General features: G+C 37.2%; 1 protein-coding gene across 5 annotated transcripts in view; it reads left to right on the top strand.

The window, feature by feature from the left end:
• Positions 1-23,884, top strand: part of BBX (BBX high mobility group box domain containing) — a 268,119-nt gene that overhangs the window by 225,638 nt on the left and 18,597 nt on the right. For 4 of the 5 annotated variants that reach the window (XM_036745759.1, XM_036745760.1, XM_036745757.1 and 1 more), the window contains exons 10-11: positions 6,829-6,977; positions 18,677-18,766. In XM_036745759.1, the coding sequence (XP_036601654.1) occupies positions 6,829-6,977; positions 18,677-18,766 (239 nt within the window). The remainder of the gene's footprint in view (positions 1-6,828; positions 6,978-18,676; positions 18,767-23,884) is intronic. The other variant, XM_036745761.1, reaches the window with a different exon arrangement.

Here is a 23,884-nt window from a genome sequence, read left to right as displayed (position 1 = left end):
AGGTAGTAAGCAGCAGAAAGAAGATTTGATCTCAGGTCCTCCAGCTACTAATCCGTCATTCTTCCCATTGCACCACTGATAATTATATGTTATTGTGTGTAGATATATAATTAAACATACAAATATACCTAATATATAGATACAAAAATAACTTTGATATAGATATATTATGAACAGATATATAATCTTATAATAATTATCATTAAGACTGCTTATATGGTCAAGTACAGTTCTCTTAAGTAGGAGCATTTTAAAGTGAATTCAAATCTCATCCACTCTCTTGCCAAGGCACAGGCAAAAAATATGATTATTTATAAGGTAGTGGAATAACTGTCATTTTCTGTACCGAGAGTTACAGTTTCTCTCTGTCAAGTACAAAGGTTCTCCATCAATTCCTATCTGACTCCATTGTGTTTTCATAATTTAACTCATTAATTAAAATAGTTTTTGCTTGGACTATTTTTTTAAGAAATCAATATGCACCCTGAGATGATGATGATAATAATTATGGATACTTATATAGTGTTTTAAAGTTTGGCAAGTATTTTCAATCCATTTTCTAATTTGAGCTTCACAATAACTCTTCGAGCTTTTTTACAGTTGAGGAAACAGTTTTTGAGAATTTAAGTGATTTATGGTTAAATCCACTACAACAGGGGATAGGTATTGAGAAACTGATATGTCTTGTGCTTCATTTAAATCTAGTTGGTGATACCAGAACATCATAGATTTAGAGTTATAAAAGACCTTAGAGATCTCCTAATCCAACACCCTCTTTCCTCCCATTGCTTATACAGGAGAGGAAAGTGGGGCCCAGAAAGGGTAAGTAAATTACCCAAAGACACCTAGGTAGGAAGGAGCAGGAGTGAGACTTGAACCCAGGTTCTCTAATTCCAAATATATCTTGAGTAGTCATAATACTAGATTTGAGAATCATTACTTTAGGCAGAGAGGGCACATAGCACAAATGGTGCTCAGTATCATAATCTTTATTTTTTTAATGTCTTATTGATAATCTTTTTTTTTTAATCACTGTTATTTTCAACCACTACCATCAATAGAGCCTTCCCTTGTAACATCCTTAGTCAAAAAAAAAAAAATCATTGACCATGTCTAAAAATGTGTGGCTCATTTCATACCTCCAGACCACCACATCTCTGCTGAAAGGAGGAATGCTTTACCATTAGTCTTCTGCAATCATGGTAGATCACCACATCGATGAGAGTACTACAGTCTGAAGTCTTTCAACCATACTGTGTATTTCCACAAAACATTATCATAAAATATTTTAAAGAATTATTCATTTTGGTGGTTGGAGGCTGGACCAGTATTTCAAGAACACAAGAACAGTAGGCTAGTGTGACTGATGGAGCTCTAATCAGGAGACATAGATTCTGGTCCTGATTCTAGACATAGAGTCTAGTCTTAGACATGGATTCTAGTCCACTGACTGATGGTACGACCTTGAAGATTTTGTCATCTTTGAAATCAGAGGATGGTCACTCAACAAGCATTTTAAAAGTGCTCAGTGCCAGGCCTTGTGCTAAGCACTAGGGATACAAAGCAAGGCAAAAACATGGCAATCCAGTTTCCTCATGCAAAAAATGAATAATTTGGACCAGGTGATCTTTTAAATTCACCTGGAGCTTTAAAATTCTAGACCGCTGTGACATATAGTGGAGGAAAAGAGCCATAGGAACTTAATCTAGTAGATAAATCCATGCCATTCTGCTGTATGAGTAAACCACTACAGGAAGAAGAGAAGGAAATTAAAATCACTCCTTCATCTGTCTTTATTTTATTTTAAACATCTCTTTGCCATAAAATGAACAAAGGAACAAAAGTTGGTTGATCTTTGTTAAGGGGGAGCTTCCTATTGCAAAATGTGATATGAGATAGTAATATTAAATCAAGGTAAAAATAATTAAGAATTGTTCAAATTATAATGCTAGAGCCATAGAGAAGCAATTCCTGGGGCCATGAGTAGAAATTGAGTTATTAAATTAGCAGTGTCATGCTACTTTGTCCATGGTGGTAAGAAAAGAAATCCGCCTATGCAGTCGTACTGCTGCCAAAAATCCTTAAGGATTTCTCAGGAGTCCAATTGGAAGAGAACAAATTGAATAAAAATGAGGGGCCTTTTTTGAGTGTACCACAAAGTAAGTACACATTATGTTGATTTAAGAACATGAACAGAATGAGAGATGTTTAGTGTCTTAAAACCTCATAATCTATGGTTAGATTTAATCACAGAATCTCAGAGGCTCTGTACTCCAATCCATACCTGAACAGAAATTCCCTCTATAGCATACCTGACCAAGTTATCATCTCAGCCTTTGCCTGAAGACATCTTCTGAGAGAGAATCCATTACCCTTTGTGGTTGTCCTTTCCGTGTTTAGATGGATACACTAGTTATTAGAGGGAGTTTTTCCTTATATCAAGCCTGGAATTTCCCCTTTGCAGCTTCTACCCAGTGTTGCTAGTTCTGTCCTGTGGGACCTAGAATAAGTCTGATCCCACTTCCATATGACAACCTTTCAAATACTTCTCCAGGCTAAACAATTCAGTCCTTTCAACTGATCTTTTGCAAGAGTGCTTCTTAAGCCCTTCACCAAGGCTGTATTTTATCATAAAATGAAAAGGGAAGAAATTATTTTAAATAATGGCTTATAGAGGTTCAGATAATCTATTTCATTCCTCTTATTTCTTTAAAATCTACACTGAGTCTAATTAGATTTACCATCACATTTAAAATAGTACCACTGACATTTTCACATTACTCCTGACCCAAAAGCATTGTTAAATGTAAGGTTACCAAGAAAATAAAAAAAAAAAAGGCTGAGTGCTTTGGGTCAATGCCATGTGCCTTTTTAGATATCTACCACTGCTATATGGTACTCTGTGCCAAAGAAAGACGCATGTAAAGTTTTAGACACTATTTAGGAAGAGATTACCAGAAGAGAGGAATAGGAATTATGACTTCCTGGCAGAAAGCTCCATTGTCCCCATTTCAGGATATGACAACACATAGAGATGCTTTAACTGAGCATTTTTGAGGTATAGGAAAAGATAAATGTTCTCTTAGAAATTTGGCCCAAAAAAGAAATTGACATGTGGGTTCTCTCTAATATAAGGAGCTAATGCCCATGTGTATATTAGTGACAAATCCTTTTCATCTCCAGACTTAAATCAAGAATAGGTTTTTTTTTTCTTTAAGGTAGATTTTTTTCCTGTATTTTTTTTTCATTATGGTAGAATTTGACACACTTGATTGTTTGGCGCTTGCTGGTTTAGAATTTGTACACTTTGAATAGTGAGAAATGGTGGCAGATGTGTTATAATTCCCTGAGAATTCATATACATATGAACATTTTAACCTTTAAGCTCAGGAAATTATTCATCCGTACACTTTCTTGCCTCAATTCTGACTTGACAAACTTCTGCAAAGAAAACAGAAGCCCACTTACCTTCCTCTCTCTCTGTCTCTCTCTCTCTCTCTGTCTCTCTCTTTCTCTCTCTTTCTCTTTCTCTCTCTCGGTGTCTCACACACACACACACACACACACACACACACACACACACACACACACACCCATTGAGGCTTCCTAATTATATCTCTCTTTTATGCATTTAACTTCTAAAAACATTTTTAAACCTTATTACCTGCAGTTAGCTTTTGTCTTAAGAGGTACATCTCTCCCATGAAAAACTGATTTTCGTTAAGCTTAACATATGTTCTTAACTCAGAAAAAAAATGTCAGCCACAATATATCATACCCTTTTCCTACACTCCTTCCCTTGAACTTAGTTAATAGTGTCCCCCTCCCATCTCTGCCACCTTTCTTTCTCGTTGGACTGCGACTTCTCATATGGTTCCAATCCTCCAAAATTGAGGTCATTTTTAAACTGAAGCCATTTATCATGAGATATTGAAACCAGAAGAGAGCTTAGAGAGATAATCTAATCCATGGAGTCTTAACCTTTTTTGTGTGTTATGGATCCCTTTTCATAATATTTATTTAAATGCATAACAATAAAATACATAGGGTTACAAAAGAAACCAATTATGCTGAAAGAGAGTTATTAGATTATCTCTCTAAGGTCTCTTCTAGTTTCAGCATTTTATGATAAATTGTTTCAGTTACCAAAATACTTTTAAAAACAAGTTCATGGAATCAAGGTTAAAAAACCCCTGATCTAGTCCAGTTCTCTCATTCTCTAGAGGAGCAAACTGAGGAAAGACAAAGGGGAAATGGAGTTGTCCAAGACCAGGGTCATACGGTAGGTTAGTAACGGAGATAACTCTTGAACCCTCAACTCATTTCACTCACCTGAGAGGGGAACTTCCTCCCAGGTTAACAGAAGGCTGAGAAGGGAATATTTTAGGTACAGGGATGCAGTTCTTTCTCCTTGCCTGCCAAACCAGGCTGTAACAATGATCTAAAAGAGTGCCAAGCCTGGAGTCAGGAAGACCTGAGTTCAACTCTAGCCTCAGACACATACTAGTTGTGTGACCCCGGGCAAGTCACATAACCATGTTTGCCTCAGTTTCCTCATCTGTAAAATGAGCTAGAGAGGGAAATGGCAAACCACTTGAGTATCTTTGCCAAGAAAACCCCAGATGGGGTCAGGAAGAGTTGGACATGACTGAAAATGACTGAACAGCAACAAATTATATACTTAGTTACTTAGATTTTAGAAAAATATTTTACAAAGTTTCATGCTATCCTTGTGGATAGTAGCAAGATGTGGCCTATTGATTGTATTTCTATAATATCTCTGTTATCATTTTCCTTCTCTTCTATCATGCAACAGATGATTTAGGCTAACGGTGGAGTAAAGGCTTGAGGATTTCTGACCGGTAGGAATTTCTCCCTAAGCCTGGTCAGTCTCTGATACCTTTGTGATACTCCCACTCCAGGTACTTGATCCAGGGAGTTCCCATTAGAATTATTTTTCTACTACGTGAATTACTGCCAGCAAGGTATCAAGTCAATCCTCAACTCAGTGACCCCAAAGGAGGCTCATTTCCTTGCTGTGGCCTTAAATCCCATAGACCCTTTCCTCCCAGGGAAGGAAAAAGAAAAGGTTGTATCTTAATAGGAAAAAATTGCTGTGTTTGCTGTAGAATTTTATTTTCCCTTTGTCAAGCAGTTTCATGGGTTGTTGCAACCTCAGAGTATCAAACATCGTGGTTCTCCCGTAGCGTCCCTCTATCTGCCCAGGTTGCTTTTAAGTTAAATTTTACCAGATTTAAAGCCAGGAGCAAGCAATGATATTATGGGCACCATAGAATTACCACCAAATATGTCAAAATCAGTAACAGGACCTCCCAATCATTGATACAGTATTTCTGAAAATCATCTTGGGTAAAGTTGCCTTGCTTCTCATATTTTTAAAACAAATTGGCCTTTTGAAAGTCTAGTCCCTTTTTTGTTTTTTGCCAGCTCTTTAGGATTTTTTGTTCTTATTTTCAAAATTATTTTTCCCTTTTTTTTCGCAAAACAAAAGCATTATATTTAGAAGCCTACTGCTGTAAAATTACTTGTGTGTATGTAACATACAGACAGCACACACAGACACACACACACATATACATACACACGCCAGTATGTATGAGTTTGGGCAGCTAGGTGGCACAGAGCACCAGGCCTAGAATCAGGAGGACCTAAGTTCTAATGTGACCTAGGACTCTTAGTAGCTATGTAACCCTGGACAAGTCACTTAACCCTGTTTGCCTCAGTTTCCTCATCTGCAAAATGTGCTGGAGAAGGAAATAGCAAACCATTCCAGTATCTTTGCCAAAAAAAAAAAACCCAAATGGGGTCACAAAGAGTTGGACACAACTGAAAAACGACTAAACAAAAATGTACTGGTTGTAAAAGACAAAACACATAGAGAACATGACTTTTGTTGCTATAGGTCTGCAGAGACAATGTACCCAAGCTTTAATTTTTGAGGAATTCCTCTTTGCTAAAGACAAAAGACATCAAAAATGTATTTTAAAATGAGAATAAAAAATTCTCCTGTGTATCACCCAGGTAATTTAGTCAATCAATCAACCAGCATCTATTAAGCACCTATGGTGTGCTAAGCACTAGGGTAGGGGTGGGAAATTTGCAGCCTCGAGGCCACATATGGCCCTCTAGGTCCTCAAGGGCGGCCTTTTGACTGAATCCAAACTCCATAGAATAAATTGAAGTTTGGATTCAATAAAAGGACCTCCCTTGAGGACCTAGAGGACCACATGTGACCTCGAGGCCACAGGTTCCATACCCCTGCCCTAGGGAAACAAAGGAAAGCCAAAACCAATAGCTGTTCTTGAGGAGCTCACTGTCTAACAGGGCAGACAATATGCAAATAACTATGTACAAACAAGATATATATACGGGATAAACTAGAGTTAATCAAGAGAAGGAAGGCAGAGTAATTCAGTAAATGCCTTAGCTTTTTTTTTTTTTTTAATTTTCAGTTCCAAATTCTCTCCCTCCCTTCACCTCCTCTTCCACCCCTTGAGGAGGCAAAAAATATAGTAATACCTTAGGTATTTCAAAATAATAGGGTGATGTGTTAGACTTTAAAAATGTTTCAATTCCTATCTCAAGTGTGCAATATAATGTCATGAATATTTCCCCCAAAAGTGTTATTAGTAAACATCCTGAGCAAAATCTGTTCTCTAGTTTTGTTTTGCTTTTTTTTCCTACCCAAGGTCACAAAAAGGTTCTCTACTTCTTTCAAATGATACGTTTGTTGACATAATTTTCCTCTATTTGTTTGAAACCATGTGCTTCACATGCTGTTTGATTTTTTTTTTCCCCTTCCATTAGCTTAGCAAAGCTGGAAGAAGAATTTGAAAAAAAATTCAATAGCCTTCCTCAATACAGTCCTGTCACATTTGACCGGAAAAGTGTATCTGTTCCAAGAAAAAAGAAGAAGACTGGAAATGTTTCATCAGAACAGACTAAAACCAGCAAAGGTTAGATGTGCTATAGTTTTCTGCAGCACTGTCAGACTGTAATAAATTGTCTTCTGAAATCCCGCTTCCTTGACTCACATAATGCTGGAGTTAGAATTGAGGCAGGGAGATTATTCATATTGTTAATCATTTTCCAAGTTGTTTTCCATTTTATTCTTTTCTAAAGGTTTTTTTCTCTGCTTCTATTTTTTGTTTTTTTTTTTTTTGCTTTCCAGTCTTTGCTTTCAATCAAAGATGCATTCGAGACTTCTTTTTTAAACTGTAGTTTATATAAATTCTCAAGCATCCTGACCCTCAGATTAGCCTTACTTTGTAATACTGAGGCTTTCTTGAGCAGAAACTGCTGCTTGAATAGAATTTTTCTGCTGCACATAAGTCATAGCTATGTGAGTTAACACCTATATAAGACTAACTGAAACTATAAAACAAGAGATTTATTACCCTGGTAATTATGTCTGTCAAATGAATAGAAGCAATCTCATACTGGCAACATCGATCAAGCAAATATTACATTGATGTTTCAAGTATGTTGACTCAGCTATTGTATTAGCTTTGTAATTTGAGAAAATCTTTTTATTTTACCCTTCCCTACTTAAGGTAATAAATTTCTTCAGAAAAAGTTAAATTTAAAAATCTATCAGTTTTATGTACGGCAAGTCCTAGTACTCGCTTGCACCAAATTGCTTCTATGTAATAAGATCAGGAATGTATTTTAAATTACTAAATTAAACAACTCATATGTTGGAGAAGAATTTCCTCCCAATAACAATGTAAGATAGAATGCGTCTTATCATCCTCATTTTATGAATGTAGGAACCGAGGCTTAGAGAAATCACGTGACTTGTTCACTGAATCATACCTAGTAAATGTCAGAGCCAGCATTTGAATTCAGTTCTTCTCTGCTGAATCATTACTCCTTTTGCTACATCATAGTGCACATTGCCAGGCCTGGGCTATGTTACAGCAACACATGTCTTGCTCTCTGCTAGAAATATTTCACTCAAAACTTAATAAACTCAGATTTCTTTTCTCGTAAGGGGAACTTAATACAATGAACTACCTGGAACAGGAGGTTCACTGCTCTAAAGATCGGGATACTAGTAAATCAGTAAAACATTGTAAATCATAGCACACTTCCCTGGTTATTCAGCAGCTGGCTCTGTACACCAACGTTCATGCCATTCGTCAGGAAACTAACTGAAAATCCTTTGTTGAATCATTTCCTGTTGTCTGTCTGGAGTTACCCCTATTTAAACCAGGGCTGTCCAAAGGCATGCAGCCCACAGTGCCATTTGTACGGCCCGCCTACCAGCATAGAAATTTACATAAATGCTTTAGTAAACAAAGCAGAGCTCTCACTAAAATGGCAAATCAAAATATATTGTCTATTGTTTCAATAAAAACCTAAGGTTGGACAGCCCTGGTTTAAACCATGGAAGATCGATCGGTCCTCACTTTTTGCATGATGTCATTTTCATTTTAAATGTATTCTTTTTTTTCTTTTTTCTGAAATTTTACAAACATAGATTTGGAGAGTCTGGAGAGACAGATCATGTTAAGGGTTACGTGGGTGCAGTTAAGATATATAGAGTAGAGAAAAACAAGTTTCTTCCCCTAAAGGATGAAACTTCTTATATTAACCCCACCCCAGAGACCAGAAAAAAGCTTTTGAGGATGAGAACTGGACTAATGACAAAAAAGTTCAGATTAAAGTCCAGGTTCAAACTGAAAAAAAGAAAAAAAAGACCTAGGTGACTTTAAATAATTAGGTTTTCATGATTTTGGACAGGACTAGGGAGGAGAAAGTTAAAATTACTATTTGAGCAGTAAAAGGTAAGAATTGATTCAGGTTCCTCAACTGATTAATAAAGATTAGTTTTCTGAATAAAAAGCCAAAAGAATTGCTGATGTATACATGAAGTTTGCCTCCATAACATCTGATTTGGGAAAATGAAGCAGAGTTGGAACTAGGTCACCCAAGAAGTCTACATTAGGTATAAAGAGAAACTTTTAACAGATGGATAGTTGTGTATGATAATGGGGTGACCAAGGGAAATTGTGCTTCTCCATAAATATAGAATAGAAGAGGATGGTCCAACAGGCAAAACTAGGTGATTTTGTGAGGTTTTCTTTTTTAGCCCCAATTATTTTTTAACTTGGAATTACCAACTTTCACACAAGAAAAAAAGAGGTTATTATTTGTCATATGGAAGGTACTATCCTCATTTGAGACAGTGCAGTACTTTAAAGTTGGTGAATGGAATGTGGCATGAGAGGTTTAGGGTTTTTGTTTGGTTTTACCGTATTTATAGAGCACATACCAACATGCCCACCTGGGAGTTAGTATTTGTTTTCTAATGTCTTGTATAAAATCCTCTTTGGGGGCTTGGTTGTCTATATTCTACTGTTTTTCCTATGCCAGCAGAGGTTGTATCATGTTGCCTTCCCTCTTATTAATAGATGATACATCATAGTATTCTATTATCTTATTCTTCCTTTGCCCTGGAACAGTATACTCCCAAACCACAAATCATCAGATGTTCTTCTGTATAATATGGAAGTTTAGATTTCTCTAAAATTTTCATGACTGTTTCTCTCCTTGCTGTTTACTCTGACTTACTCAGATGGAGGGAAGTAAAGTAGTTGTGTTTTTTTTTAAAGCAGGAATTAAATAATATAGGCCGTATTTAGCAAACTAATTATAGAAATATGTTTGTGACTGATTATAATTTGATATTAGGATGCCAACATAGCACTAGTATACTAGTCTACAAGTTATTAATGGAATTACTGTACCAGCTGGTCCATAATCAGCTGCTTTTTAATGGGGAAAAAGATAGAGAGGGATGTTTTTTTTTTCCATGGGATCTGAACTCTTTTGCTTTTATGTAAAATAAAATGTTCATAGCATTTTTGTTGTTCTTCAGTCATTTCAGTCATGTCCCAACTTTCCATGACCCCATTTGGGGTTTTCTTGATGAAGATACTGGAGTGATTTGCCATTTCCTTCTCCAGCTCATTTTACAAATGAGGAAACTGAGGTAAACAGGGTTGAGTGACTTGCCCAGGGTCACACAGCTAGAAAATATCTGAGGTCACATTTGACCTCAGATCTGTCTGGTTCCAGGCCTGGTACTCTATCCACTGTGCTGCCTAGGATATGATATATCATAGCATTCTGTTCATTTGCCCCCTTACTTCTATTTTTGTCTTTATTTAATGTTTATTGTATTATAATTATATATAGGAAGCTATACAGATATTATAGATTATATAGAATTTTTCAATAAGGATAAGGAATGGGGACTGCACCTGTAGTTTCATTGGTAAAGGGAGTGTTGCCAAGTGACACTCCCAGTGCATGTTAGCATCATCTCTGCAATTCATGGTCTTAGAGCCCTGAAGTAACAAGCTCGGCAGGCCTGCTACTTGCCTAAGGTCACACAACTAGTATGTATCAGAAGCAGAATTTGGACTGCAAGTCGTCCTGGTTCTGTGTCAAGCTAACAATATATTATACCATGCCCACTAGAGAAATTATTCTACACTTGTTACTTTAGATCCAAATTTATGGAATTTTTATTGTTAAACTTGTATATTTACTACTAGCACCTGCTGCTGAGTTCTCCCAGTGATCTCATTGGCATGTAGCACACCAGGTAATCAATCTCTCCCTCTGTAGATCCTTTATTGAGGCAGAATGAACTGTGTCAGAAACCATTCCAGGTACTCAGATTCTTTTAGCAAGTGATTAAAAATCCACCGCCTTCTCACTGAACTATGTGGCATTTGAAAGTGGAAGAGATAGACCACTTGAAAGATGATGAGGATGTCCTAGCTCCTTCCTAGGCATTATCTCCTCAGAGGGCTCTGCTAACCTCTTTAGTGCTTTCTTATGATTAGGGCCCAGTGCTCTTGGTCTGAACAAGTGAGTGAAATTTCAAGTGATGTGTCCCAGCTGTCAAAAGGGATCTAGACACAGAAGCAGGGATGAATCGTCTCCTATTTCTCCTCTCTTTTAAATATTTTTTTATTTTTTATTAACATAAAATGTATACAATAAAATTTATAATAGAAGTATTTTTATTTTATTTCATATTATTGTATTACTTATTTTTATTTTTATATGATAAAAATTTTAAAATATTTTTTATTTTTCCAATTTTGTGATGGAATTTAAGGAAAAATATAGTTCTAAGTACAGATTAAAAAAATTTTCAGACAACTTGAAGCCATTTAACTATTCCGTATATTCTCATATTTAGTATATAGTAGACAATATGGACTTAGGTGCATAGTAGGCAATCAATAGATGTGTTGACTTGACTTGAAGGAACCCATAACAAACAAATATGCAGCACATCCTCACTTAACCTTATTTCCTCAGCCTTCTTCAAGTTTGTGTTTTCTACATGCTCCATGTTCATGTATTTACCTTTAAAACATGGAGGAGATCTTGGTTTTTACTTGAAGTCTATATTTAATTGTGACTATAAATTATGATGTATTAACTGTTGGCTTTCAAAAATGTCAGAGTCAAAGTTCCTTACAAATTGTTTTAGGAATCATCATTTAAGGTGGATAGGTCTCCAGTTCAGTGCAGAGTATTTATTTAAATGAACGTGTTGGATCTTTTGGTTCTGTCATCTTTATCTCTATTTTCTTATCTCTTCTGCCTCTTCACATGGTTCCTTTGACTTTAGTCCAGCATACCATGAGGGATTTTTCTGTTTCGTTTTGTTCTTTTTCCTCCCCTTTCTCTTTCTCTCTCACCATATTAATCCACACCTATACCTTTAATGCATTAATACTTCAAGACTGTAACTGATGGAAAAAATACAGGAGGAAAAAAGGGAGGAATTGGAAAATGGAATGAGAGATATAGAGGTAGTAGGGCTAAAAGATTAAGAATTGAGCATATTGTCTCTTTTTTAGAATTACAGTAAAATTAGAACGTACCGTACCATAACTCAGGGAAACCCTAATTTTCTCAAAATAAGAATTTCTTCTAACGCTTGCAAAACTAATGTTATTAGGCAGTTGTGACCACCTCTCTTGACTCATACAACTCAGTCTATACATTCATACGTACCCTCTGGGCATACAAATCCACCTTCATATTGTTCCAGTGTTAGAAACAGGCTTCCATGATTTGTTAACAACCCCAATCCAGAGTGGAATCCCTTGCAATTCATACAGAAGATATTTTCAGACTCCTTAGGAAGCCAGAGAACTAAGCAAGGATGGAACCACCTCCTCATTCTGCCTTAATTGGGCTCAGTGCAGTCTCATCTGTCAGGGGTCTGATACTAGAGCAGAATATCCACCATTACAGAAGTCAGAAGCAACTGACGATATACCTATCCCAGAGGTATTCATTATTTTACTGGACCCATATCATTATTTTCCTCTGCATCCATCAAAAAAAAAAAAAAGGAGAGTGAGCAAAGAACAAGACCTCTAATCTTTTTGTCACTTAAAATCATAGAATTATGATATTTCTGTGTTCAGAACCATTCCATCATTGCAGCTATGCCTAACATATTTATTTCCAGCTAGATAATGAAAAAGCAAGGCCCAATGAGTTCACCTACCTGGGAACCTTCCAAATCACCATAGTATGCTAATTCCCTGATATTGTTGCTAATTTTTGCTACAGTGCTCCAACTACCAAACGTGTCTGTTTTGAGCAATTCCTTAAAAAGTTAATGCTGCTAGAAGACCACCTACATTCATGGCACAGCCTTTTCTTTCCTCAGCTTATGGTATGACTTTGTTTTTTTTCTCCCCCAATCTGCAGTCCTGGGATGTAGCTACAGTATATAACTATAAAATATTCATCTATATTCACCCCATTCCCTGGAGAGCCACTTTTTTTTTAACAAACTGTTTTTGTAACATCCTCAGGAGAAAGCCTATGTTTATTGTAACTTAAATGTGGTCCCTGGAGACATTTTATAACTCTTTAGAGCTACGTGGAAATGTTAATTGGCCACTGAGTATTTAAATATCTGCTGTACGTAGGCAAGAATTTAAGACCATAAGTTCACATTTAGGAAGGTTTTTTTAATTTATAAGCTGGCATTTATTTTTAAGAATTGAATAACATAGGGCTGCTAGGTGGTGCAGTGAGTAGAGCACTGGCCCTGGAGTCAGGAGGACCTGAGTTTAAATGCGGTCTCAGACACTTGACACACTTACTAGCTGTGTGACCTTGGGCAAGTCGCTTAACTCCAATAGCCCTGCCTTTCCCCCTGCAAAAATTAAAAAAAAAAAAAAGAATTGAATAACAGAAAGCCTGTATTTGGGCATGATAGTTTGTGATGATATAATGTTTTTCAGTTCATAATAACCCACTTACTTCCTTGCATCCCCCAAAGATCGATTCCCTTTCAATACCAAGAAGCACACCTGTTGCTTTCTTCTGGCTCCATTAATTCTGCTCTGGCTGCCATCTCCTGTCCCTATAGAAATATGTTTGAGCATCAAATTAGTGACAGTCACTAGTGACGCTGGTGTCTTATGCGGGGAAGATAGCAAAGGAGTGATGTACCTGTATATGGGGATTTTTTATAACCAAGTCCTAGAAGTCAGTACTATATCATTAGTTGTTGTAAATACTGTAATTTCCTTTCTTGAAAATGGCTTTATGTGTGCTTCTGAGTAATGTACATACTTAAGGTACATGTTTACAGTTTCCTATGAAGTGTTCATGGGAAAAAGATAATGCTTAAAAATTGCCCTTCATTGAATAGCATTAACTAAAACATGGCACTGCTTTCCCAAGGATAATTCAGGGTGGGGGCAGGGGAAAAGAGCCTACCTGGAAGCGCATAAATCTGTTGCTTTTGATACCTGTTATTCTTTTTGCATCTGATTAATGATTCAGAGGGTTTAGGACTCATCTGTGCTTGTAACTGGGAGGTGCCTGCTGCTGGTGACCACTAGAGTATCAGTATCCGAGCTCTTATTTACTTTTGAACAAATGACCCTTATAATCTATAAAATAGATCCTTTTACTGTGAGGTGTCAGGAAAAAAGGAAAAAAACGGATAGGTGGGGAAGTATTCGTTCTCTATTTTTATCTCTTGTAGTAATTTAGCTAACTAGTTGTTACTTTGGGTTTTTTTGGCTATCATTCCACTAAGTGCCAAGTGTCATCACTTTTTATTTACTAATGATGTCATTTTCCTAGAAGTGTAGAATATGCATAGAGCGTTAGTTATACCTTAGTTAGAAAGATTATGTTCACTCTATTTTTATGAAGCCATTAATTACTACACTCTTGGCAGGTATGTTATGACCGTGTCCTTTTGGTAAATAGGGAAAGAGGGATGGTGTGTTTCTATCTAGCTTCTCCTGCCCTTGCCTCATTTACTCTGAATGCATAATGATTGGAAAGGTAGTTGAAGAGAAAACCTGGCGTCTTCTTAGATTTGCAGAGGACTGAACGGATGCCTTGGCCAAAACTCACAAGTTACGTATTCAGGAAATATTCAGCACTTGAGGGGCTGAGGACCAAGCAAAGAGTAATCCCAGGATGAAGAAGACGCTGTCTAAATCCTTTAGAAGATTATAATTCAGTAGATAATGATAATGAGAACTAGAGTCCATATCTACTAAATTATGATGCGCTAAGTGCCCTACAATTTTTATCTCATTTGGTCTTCACAACAACCCTGGGAGGTGTTGTGGTTGTGGTGGTTGTTGAGTGGTTTCAGCCACGTCTGACTCTCTGTGACCCCATTTGGCGTTTTCTTGGCAAAGATACTGCAATGGTTTGCTATTTCCTTCTCCAACTCATTTTACAGATGAGAAAACTGAGGCAAACAGGGTTGAGAGACTTGCCCAGGGTCGTACAGGTAGTAAGTGTCTGAGGTCAGATTTGAACTCAGGAAAAGGAGCCTTTCTGACCTAAGGCTGAGAGCTCTGTGCACTATGGCGCCACCTAGCTGTCCATCATGTGATTACCCATCTTTATACACATAAAGACGGAGATATCTATCTATGACAGGCAGTCAGTGGACAAGTATTGGAGCAAATGTACAGGGAGCTTGTTGTTCACTAAGCCCTAGTTTGAAATAGCTTGATCTAGGACCTAGGGCTTCTCTCTCGTGTGTCTCCTTTGAGTAACAGAGTGAATATGGAGTTGAGTACAAGGTAAATTGAAGCAGTAGGGCACATGACCATTTCATGATAACAAGCTTCTGCTTGTTATCAAGAACCAGGGTGATTCCTTATAACAACTTACTTGTCTGTCTTTTCCTATATTTCTCCGGTGGCTGAAATTTCCCTCCTGTTTTCTTCTAATTACTTACCACTTTAGCTCAAGAGGTGGTGCTGGGTGGTACGATGGATAGAGCTCCAAGCCTGGAGTCAGGAAGACCTGAGTTCAGATCTAGCCTCAGACACTTACTAGCTGTGTGACCCCAAGCAAGTCACTTAACTTTGTTTGCCTCAGTTTCCCCATTTGTAAATGAGCTGGAAAAGGAAATGGCAAGCCACCCTAGTATCTTTGCCAAGAAAAAAATTGGATCATGAAGAGTCGGATATGACTGAAAGAACTGAACAACAGCTCTGTGTTATGAAAAAAGTACAACAATTGAAAAGGGGGGAAGTGAAAGCTTTCTTATGTAACGCCTGTAACTTGTTTTCACATTCTTTGGGCTGTGTATCTAACAGTGGTGCACAAAAACATAGGTATTCACATATTTCTTTGCCAAGAGAACCCCAAATGAGGTCATGAAAGGTCAGACACGACTAAAACAACTGAACGACAACAAAAATTCACTTTTTGGCTCTGAAGTTGTTCCATTACATTTTGCATTCAACTGTGTCACTCATTTCAGTTTTCAGTGACAGCTTTTATTTATTTATTTATTTTTTTCCTGGGGGGCTGGGCAGGTTAAAAAGGTAGTCACTTAGCTGAGAATAAGTTTGTAAAAATCCTCTTCCACTTATAAAATCCCAAAGAATGACCTTTTTTCATGTTAAAAACTGACAAGATTTAGCATTGTCCTTGGGTAAATTGTACTGTTTAGAATTCTCACAGCTCTTCTTAGGTCTTATGTTTCAACCTTTTCTTCTTCACTATCTGACCTGTCATTCCATACATAACATGATTTTTGTGCCTATTTTTATACACAGCATCTTTATTCTAGAGCTGGGTTTTTTTTTTTCTCCTCCATTTGTCTTTCTAGATCAGGGGTTCTTAACCTGAGGTCCATGATGTGGGTCCAGGAATAGATTTCATGGAATCGCTAATCTTTGGTTTCCTCTGTAATATTTTGTGCTTTACATCTAGGCACCAATTACAGATGGTTCTCACTTTATGTAAGTGAACCTTTCCATAGACCTCTAAGTAAAGTAATTTTTATATAATGCAAATTTGCCTACAGATGTGGGGAAGGGAGGGAGATGGAGGGGGCCACCCAGTGAAGCTGACACCCAATTTGAGGACACATAGGGGCTGGGGACAGAGGAATAAGAGGAGGAGGAGGAGCATGTGGGCTAGGAACTGGCACGAAGTACCTGAGAAGATAGATGTGTAAGGGGACAGGGGAGTGGACATGTAGGCAGGTGGGCAGAGCAGGGCAAAGGTCTCTCTTTTGCTGGATGTCTCAAGCCAAGCCTCCAATCCAGAAGAGGCAACAGAGGCCTTTCCACATTAGTTTTTTTGCTTTACTTGGAGGGGTTTTTTTGGGGAGGAGAGAAGGGGCTGAGGTTTAGGTTTATTTTTGATGGTGGTGGTGGTGGTGGTAGAGGCCTTGGAGCGAGCGCTCCACCAAGGTTCAGAATGCAGATTGCTTTCAGAATTCTTTACATAAAGTCAAATTTGCATAATACAAATTTACATAAAGCAAGATCTGTACTATAAAAGTGACTACGTATATTTGAACTTTAAACATTCAAAGGTATAATTATTTAAAATATGTTGGTTGTTCCAGCACAGTAGAGATATGCAGTGAATTCAAATAATGCAACCTCTTCACAGTATTCATTATTAACACTAATCGAGACCTTGCTGTATTTTATGCAGTTAAAAACATTATATTGAGGGAGAGTACATAGGTTTCACCAGTTTGCCAAAGGAGATCCTTGACACAGAAAAGGGTTAAGGATCCCTGTTTTAAATTGTAACGAACATAGAAGTTATTTACTTTATTTAAAGGTAGCTAGGTGGCACAGTGGATTAAGGCCTAGAGTCAGGAAGACCTAATCCCAAACCAGCCTCGGATACTTGCAGATACACGGATAAGTGTATACGCGGATAAGTGACCCTGGGCAAGTCACTTAACTTCTGTCTGCCTCACTTTCCTCAACCAAAAAATTGGGATTATAATAGCATTTACCTCACAACATTCTTGTGAGGGGCGGATGAGATCATAACTATAAGGTACTTAGTACATTGCCTAGCACAGAGTAGGCACTTAATGTTTATTCTCTTTCCCTTCTCTCCGAACCATTCCTCTAGAGTATTTGAAAAATCATTCATATAGTTAAGTAATTAATATCCTAAAGCTCTTGAGAGATTTCAGAACTCATTCTCTCCTTCCTTCTGCCTTCATTGACGCGGAATCTGATTTTACATCAGTACCATGTTAAACTGACTGTCGGGGTAATTTTCTGTTCTATAAAGTATAAAACCTACTTGATAAGCAGTATATTGATCGAGTCTGTACAAATGTGGCCATAGCATATAGACTCGACATATATGTTCCTCTTATACATCTGTCAGATATACTGCCTTTCCCCTTGCTCACGTTGTTAGAAAGTAAGCACAGGCACGGTTTCTAATCTGTCAAACCCTCACCAGTCATATCACCACAGATGGAGAAAAATAGTCTGTTTGATGGGAAGTCAGGAATGTCAACTTCATCTGTAACGTAAAGGCCCGCCCATACAAGACTGAATACCCTGAAGTACTCAATAAGCTATGAAAATGTGACTAATTTTGGGAAGCTAATACGACTTTAGTTTTTTTTTTTTCTGGTTAATATCTGAAATGCTCACTTCTCTACTGTCTGATGAAACAAAGACTCCCTAAACAGATTATCAGGGGAATTTCTTCCCTCCTTCACCCCCCCCCCACCCAAAAAGGAATAACCTGGCAAACATTTTGATTTTTCAAAAACCATTCTTTCTTTTCTGTAATAGTCTTCCCTTCCTTCTTCCCCCCAGTATAACTTAAAAGAAAAGTTATCAGTTATTATGAGGTCAGTAGATGTCTTGAAAAGATAGCTTGCTCTCTGTGAAAAGCCAAAAGTCATCTTAGTATAATTCCTCAGCAAGCCAGGAAAGATTACGCTCACACTGTTCTTCCTTTTGTGGTGTTTTATTTGTTCTTACGAGCAGAATCTTTGTTCAGACTACAGGGTAAAGCCTCTGTGTTGCTAACAGCCTTTCTTAAAAGCTATGGGATGTAATTCTACTTCTTACATCCTGTGTGGTTTCTGCTTGGGGAAGCCCAGTCTGTATTAGTCTTAAAGAAAGTCTCTTCCCAATAGGTCCCTAGCAGAAACATTTACCTTTTCTGTGTCCAAAGAGGGAAAGGTTTGTTATCTGTTCTTCCATTAGAGGATGTCGCATTGGGCCTATTTGGGTGGGGGGTTGGGGTGATCATTTGAGATCGCAAGATACTTCTCTGTTTTATAAAAGATTGCTCATTAAAAATGTATTTATATTAATATTGTCTGTAGGTTCATTCCAGTCTCAGAAAAAGAACCTATTCCACAAAATTGTCAGCAAATATAAGCACAAAAAGGAGAAGCCTAATGTTCCGGAAAAAGGTACTGGTGAATTCCACCCTCCATTAAGGTTTCTTGGACACCTTCTATCTGAATACATTCTTCTCTGCAGACAGTCCCTCCCTTTTCCTTCCTTTTCTGCTTGCTTCATCTTCATCAGCTCCTGGCTCAGCCGTAGTAAATATATCCTCCGAGGTCTGAGGTTGACTGGTTAGAAGGATCTCCTTTACCAAAATCCCAGCCACCCAAGACTGGAATCCTACCTTGTCTTTACTTTTTTGGGGGGTGAGGGAGGGAGGTTGGGTGGAGGAGGTGGTCTGTGGATCCTGAAATCTCTTTTGCCTCTCCCAGGTTTTCACTTCATCTATTATCACATTGTCTTTTTTTTTTTAATTAAAAAAGCTTCTCAAGCTTTCATCCATGCCTTTATCATTTCTTTTCCTTGACCCCATTTTTCCAACTTTTGTCAGTTGTCACAAGTGATATTCATGTAAAAGTGTCTTACAGAGTCCTTGGGTGGGGGAAGGGGGTGCTCCTTTCTCACCATCCCTATTTTTTACTTCAGTTCTTTTCTTTACTTATCTCCGTGGTTCATCATAGGTCAAATTTCCCTTTCCATTTCCTCCAAATTTTGTTACATCTCCTAGAATCCTGTTACAGGCTGGTTTCTCTCCTTAAAGCACTGGCCTCATTTCTATTAGCTTACTGGGTTCCTGAATTATTTCTGGCCCATCTTGAGCTTAATTTCTCTTTCTGGTTAAATCTTGTTTCTCCTAATAGCAATAATACTGAGTTACTGTTTCATTATGCTTTACAATTTACGCAGTACCTTCCTCATGAGAACGCTGTGAGGAAGGTAGTGAAATACCTTTATCCTAAATTAAAGATGAAAAAACTGAGGCTCAGAGACATGATGGGATTTGCATGTGTTTACATGACTAGCAAAATGGTGGTGGGAGAATTGGTGGGAGGGAACCAGGACTTGAACCCAGGTTTTATTTTAGTTTTTTTTTTTTAAACTCTTAAGCCAGTGCTTTCCCCACTATGCTATGCTGCTTTTCTTTAATTCTAATTTGAACCTCTTCCCCAACCCATGTATAGTCCCATGTACTGAAAGTTGTACATTGTGTGTCCTTCTCTTCATGCTCTGCTATCTCCGTACACATGCTTTTGCCATGATTTATTGTGAACGTGCTCGGCTGTGCATTTGTTTTATGCTTACGTGACTTAATGTTCTGTGCTGCTTTACTCTGAATGACCTTGTTGTATATGTACCTATATATAATTCATGCATGTAGATATTTGTGTGTGTATATATATATAATATATATATATATATATATATATATATATATATGTATATATAGCTAACATTGCTTCATTTACTTTTGTCTCCTAATCTATTTTCTTCAGGCAGAAAAATGTGATGTGCAATATTTTAGGAGATGTTGTTTCCCTCTGAACTGATCTTTTATGTTTCTTTGACCAAATTGCTAACCTGACCTTAACCTAACCACATAGTTTATAATTAAGGAAAGTGATTTGGCATTACTCTGAATCCATTTCCAATATTACTTTCTTTTCTTAGTCGGTAAATGCTATTTTGATAATTCATTCATTGAAATAAAACTCCTATTTTTATGAGAGTGTTTCTGTAGCTGAATTTAAAAAATATATATATGTGCACTGAGGTGAAAGCTTTACTTTCTCTTTCCACTTTTTTTCATTATTTTTAGAAAAGGTCAATAAATGGTCAAATAAATAACTTACCTTTGACACCATTCAGCTCACTAAGGTTGAAAAAGGAAGTGCGCATTTCCATATTCCAGTGAATTAAATATGGTTAGAATATAATTGATCCAGGTTGCATGGTCTTCCAGCCAGCATTAGCCCTGAGTTCATTTTCTAAAACTGGTTTCTATATACAAAGGAAAAACTAAGCTCCCATGGGAAAGAAGTCTAGTTGTAATGTTTAGTTTAATTGTTTTTAACAGAAGTGCATTGTAATAATTTCTGCATTGATGAGAAATGAAATGTTTTCCAAGTTGGAATAGCACGGAGGTGAAATGTTTATATTACTTGTGTGTGTCTGTGTCTGTGTCTGTGTCTGTGTCTGTGTCTGTGATCATGAGATATTGACAGGAGTTGATAAACTTGGACACTTGGAGTCTTTTCCTAGTCCCAACTCCCAGTGCTTGTCACTGCCTAAATCATGAAGCTTACAGTGTGCTTTAGTGATATGAGGAAATGTAATTAGCAGGTCCATGGACCACATTTCACTTTAAAAAAAATAATCAAGCTATTATATTAAAACCACTCTGATATCCAAGTCCCAAGCCTCTGAACCAATGTAATTTTGTAAGGTTGTTTAAGATGATTGCTATTGCTGCTACATAGAATTCTGTGAACAAAACAGAACTAAGAGGAAACTTAAGAGTTCATTTAGTCCCCCATTCTACAGATGAAGAAATTGAGGCCCAGAGAGTGACTCACTGGTGTCAGACTGCTAGTTAGTGGTAGAACCAGAACAAAAATATAGTTCTCCTCTCAGTCCAGTTCTTTTTCACCATTTTGTCCTGTCTTTGCTCTTTTATTCTACAAGGAAAATAGTAATGTGTAAATTGGCCTAAAATTTATCTCAAAAAGTATTTGTATTTCAGTTAACATTAAAAATATATGCCATTTGTTTTTGTTATGTAGGAAACAAGGCTCATGCCTATCATATGGTTTTTTTGTCGTTATTTTACTTGTAAAATAGCAATCTCATATAAATAACATTTATAATGATATGTATAGTTACATAGAAGGAGCACTAAACAGAGGGTGGGAAGACCTGGTTTCTAGACTTTTTCCATGTCATGTGACCTTGAGCAGGTGCACCTCGCTTGGCCTCAGTTATATCAGCTATCAAATGAAGAAGTTGAACTTGGTGTTCCCTAAAATTATGCTAGGCTCCCACATCCTGTGATCTTGTCATCCCCGAGTCTCTCCCGATTTGGTTAAAAATACAATAGATATTCACCAACCAGAGAGAGCTTTCCGATCTTTCTTCCCTGCTATTAGTTATCTTCAGTCCAAAGGAAAATTGATTTTGTGAAAGTCTTAAAATTGGCTAAGGTTTCAGTTTTTTTAGTTTTAGTTTTTTTGCTTATTAACTTTGTATAGAACATTGCAAAGAAAAGTAAATGTTTTTGATTCATTCCTGATTCAGCCAAAAAAAAAAGTTACAAGGAACTTTAAATGGAACAGTAATTTTTCAAACTACATCCACCATTAGTTTACTTAGGGGGTTAAATACACTATTTGTGGATTACATAGGCCCTTTTCTACTCTATTTGGTCATGTTACTGCTTCTTAGAAACTCTCCTGGAGACCTTATGGGAATTTAGAAGGTGAAATTTGAAATCTGTCTCAATAGAATTTATTAGTCATCCTAGTCTTAGCTGTCTGGTAGAAGAAATTTAAAACTGTTGCTTAAAATAATATTGGTTTAACTGAGGCCTTTGGTTCTCCATGCAAGGACAATATATTAAAGTAGAAATAGTGTTGGATTTGGAAGTCTGAGAGTGTGAGTTTAAATCCCAGCTTTTCCACTTAGGATCACTGTGACTTCGGGCAAGTTCACTCACTTTCTCTAGGTCTCAGTTTCCTTATAGGTACAATGAGGGGGTTGGCCTTTAAAATTCCTTTTCAGCTCAAAATTTGTGATTCTATGATCCTGTGATAGTAATAGAAATTTCATTGAGTTTCTTTTGTGCTCCCCTGTGTGTCATTCACCTTACTAACCAATTTGCCCCCCTTCCCTCAAAGGAACCTTAACAGTTGGAAACACGTTCAGAATTTTAAAAGTTAAGCTTAAAATTTTTAGACATTTCTCTGCTCCTATTGTGATCTCATAAATCTAAATGAGATTAATTCATTTGCTGATTGTGTACATCTATAAATAAAATGTCTTAGTACTGGCTTTAAGGAGAAACTTAAAGTAGTAGAAATATGAATTATGAAGAGTCTGTTATTACTACTTTATTTGTTTTAAGAAGGCTGTTGGGTTACTTGCTTTGGCTGAAAAGCCAGTGGTTTCTACAGCCTCCATTTCTTGAGTTCACCCGTAGTCTGTAACTCTTACTTGTTTGATGTGTTTGGTTTTGGCCAGACCATGATTTCCCCCATGAGAGAAGCCATTCCTATTTAGTAGTCCAAGGGGTTCACACTAAAAGTACTTTAATGGTGCCTCTAGCAGTCAATAATTATAGAATGTTATGAGAAGTATAACAAATTACGCGGGAAGTTCACAACTATTTTTGTTGTTGAAAGGCCATTGAGGGAAAAAAATAGTTGGGAAGCACAGGTCTAGGAACTCCCCGTGGGGACATTTCCTCTACTGTTTTGCATTATGATTTTGAAGAGTTGCCTGAGGCATTGGGAAGTTGTGACCTGCCCAGGGTCAACACCTTTAAGTTTGTCAGGGAGTCAAGAATTAACCTCTACAGTTCCTGAGACTGGTGCAGGCTCGTGCCACACTGCAATGCTGCCCTCCTTGTTTGCTTCGGTTATAATTAAATTTCTTTACTGAGACAAAAAATGAAGCACAGCCTTGTTTGTGCTTGTAGCATCTCAATTTAGCTAATCTTTTTTTCCCAGGTAGATGCCTTCATTTAATTCAATGAAAATTAAAAAGTGCCAGGGGTTTTCATTTCCACTCTTAAAAAGAAATCAGTAGCACCCAGGCCATTTGATTGCTGCCCTCCATTTTGAATGGGCTTGCTGGGTGATTTTTAATACCTCCCAGGATGAGTTAGATTAGTTTCATTGATTTATTTTTCATGTTCCATCAAATACCTGACTGCTGTTTCAACTCTTATGAGACTAACCTAAGGCAGTAAGATTTCAGATTTGGTCATAATTTCAGCGTGAGTTTGAATCCCTGTTTGCAATGTGAGTTCACAACTCTGGAGCACTCTAGAGGCTGAGAGTTCTTAGAAACCCCTTACTCCCCGCTCTGGGGAGCAAAGTTTGGGAAGCAAGATGTTCGGCTTGCTTTGTTTTTTAATATTGATTGAAGGGCTGGGTTTTTGTTTCATTTTGGTTTTCATCTGTGCTCTTGAAATGTGCACATGTTATGACTGTGGATTCAGTTTATTAAAGCCCAGTATCTCTGGA

The sequence above is a fragment of the Trichosurus vulpecula genome, chromosome 2 (assembly GCF_011100635.1).
Source record: "Trichosurus vulpecula isolate mTriVul1 chromosome 2, mTriVul1.pri, whole genome shotgun sequence".
Taxonomy (NCBI): Eukaryota; Metazoa; Chordata; class Mammalia; order Diprotodontia; family Phalangeridae; genus Trichosurus; species Trichosurus vulpecula.
This window is presented reverse-complemented; position numbering and strand designations above follow the sequence as displayed.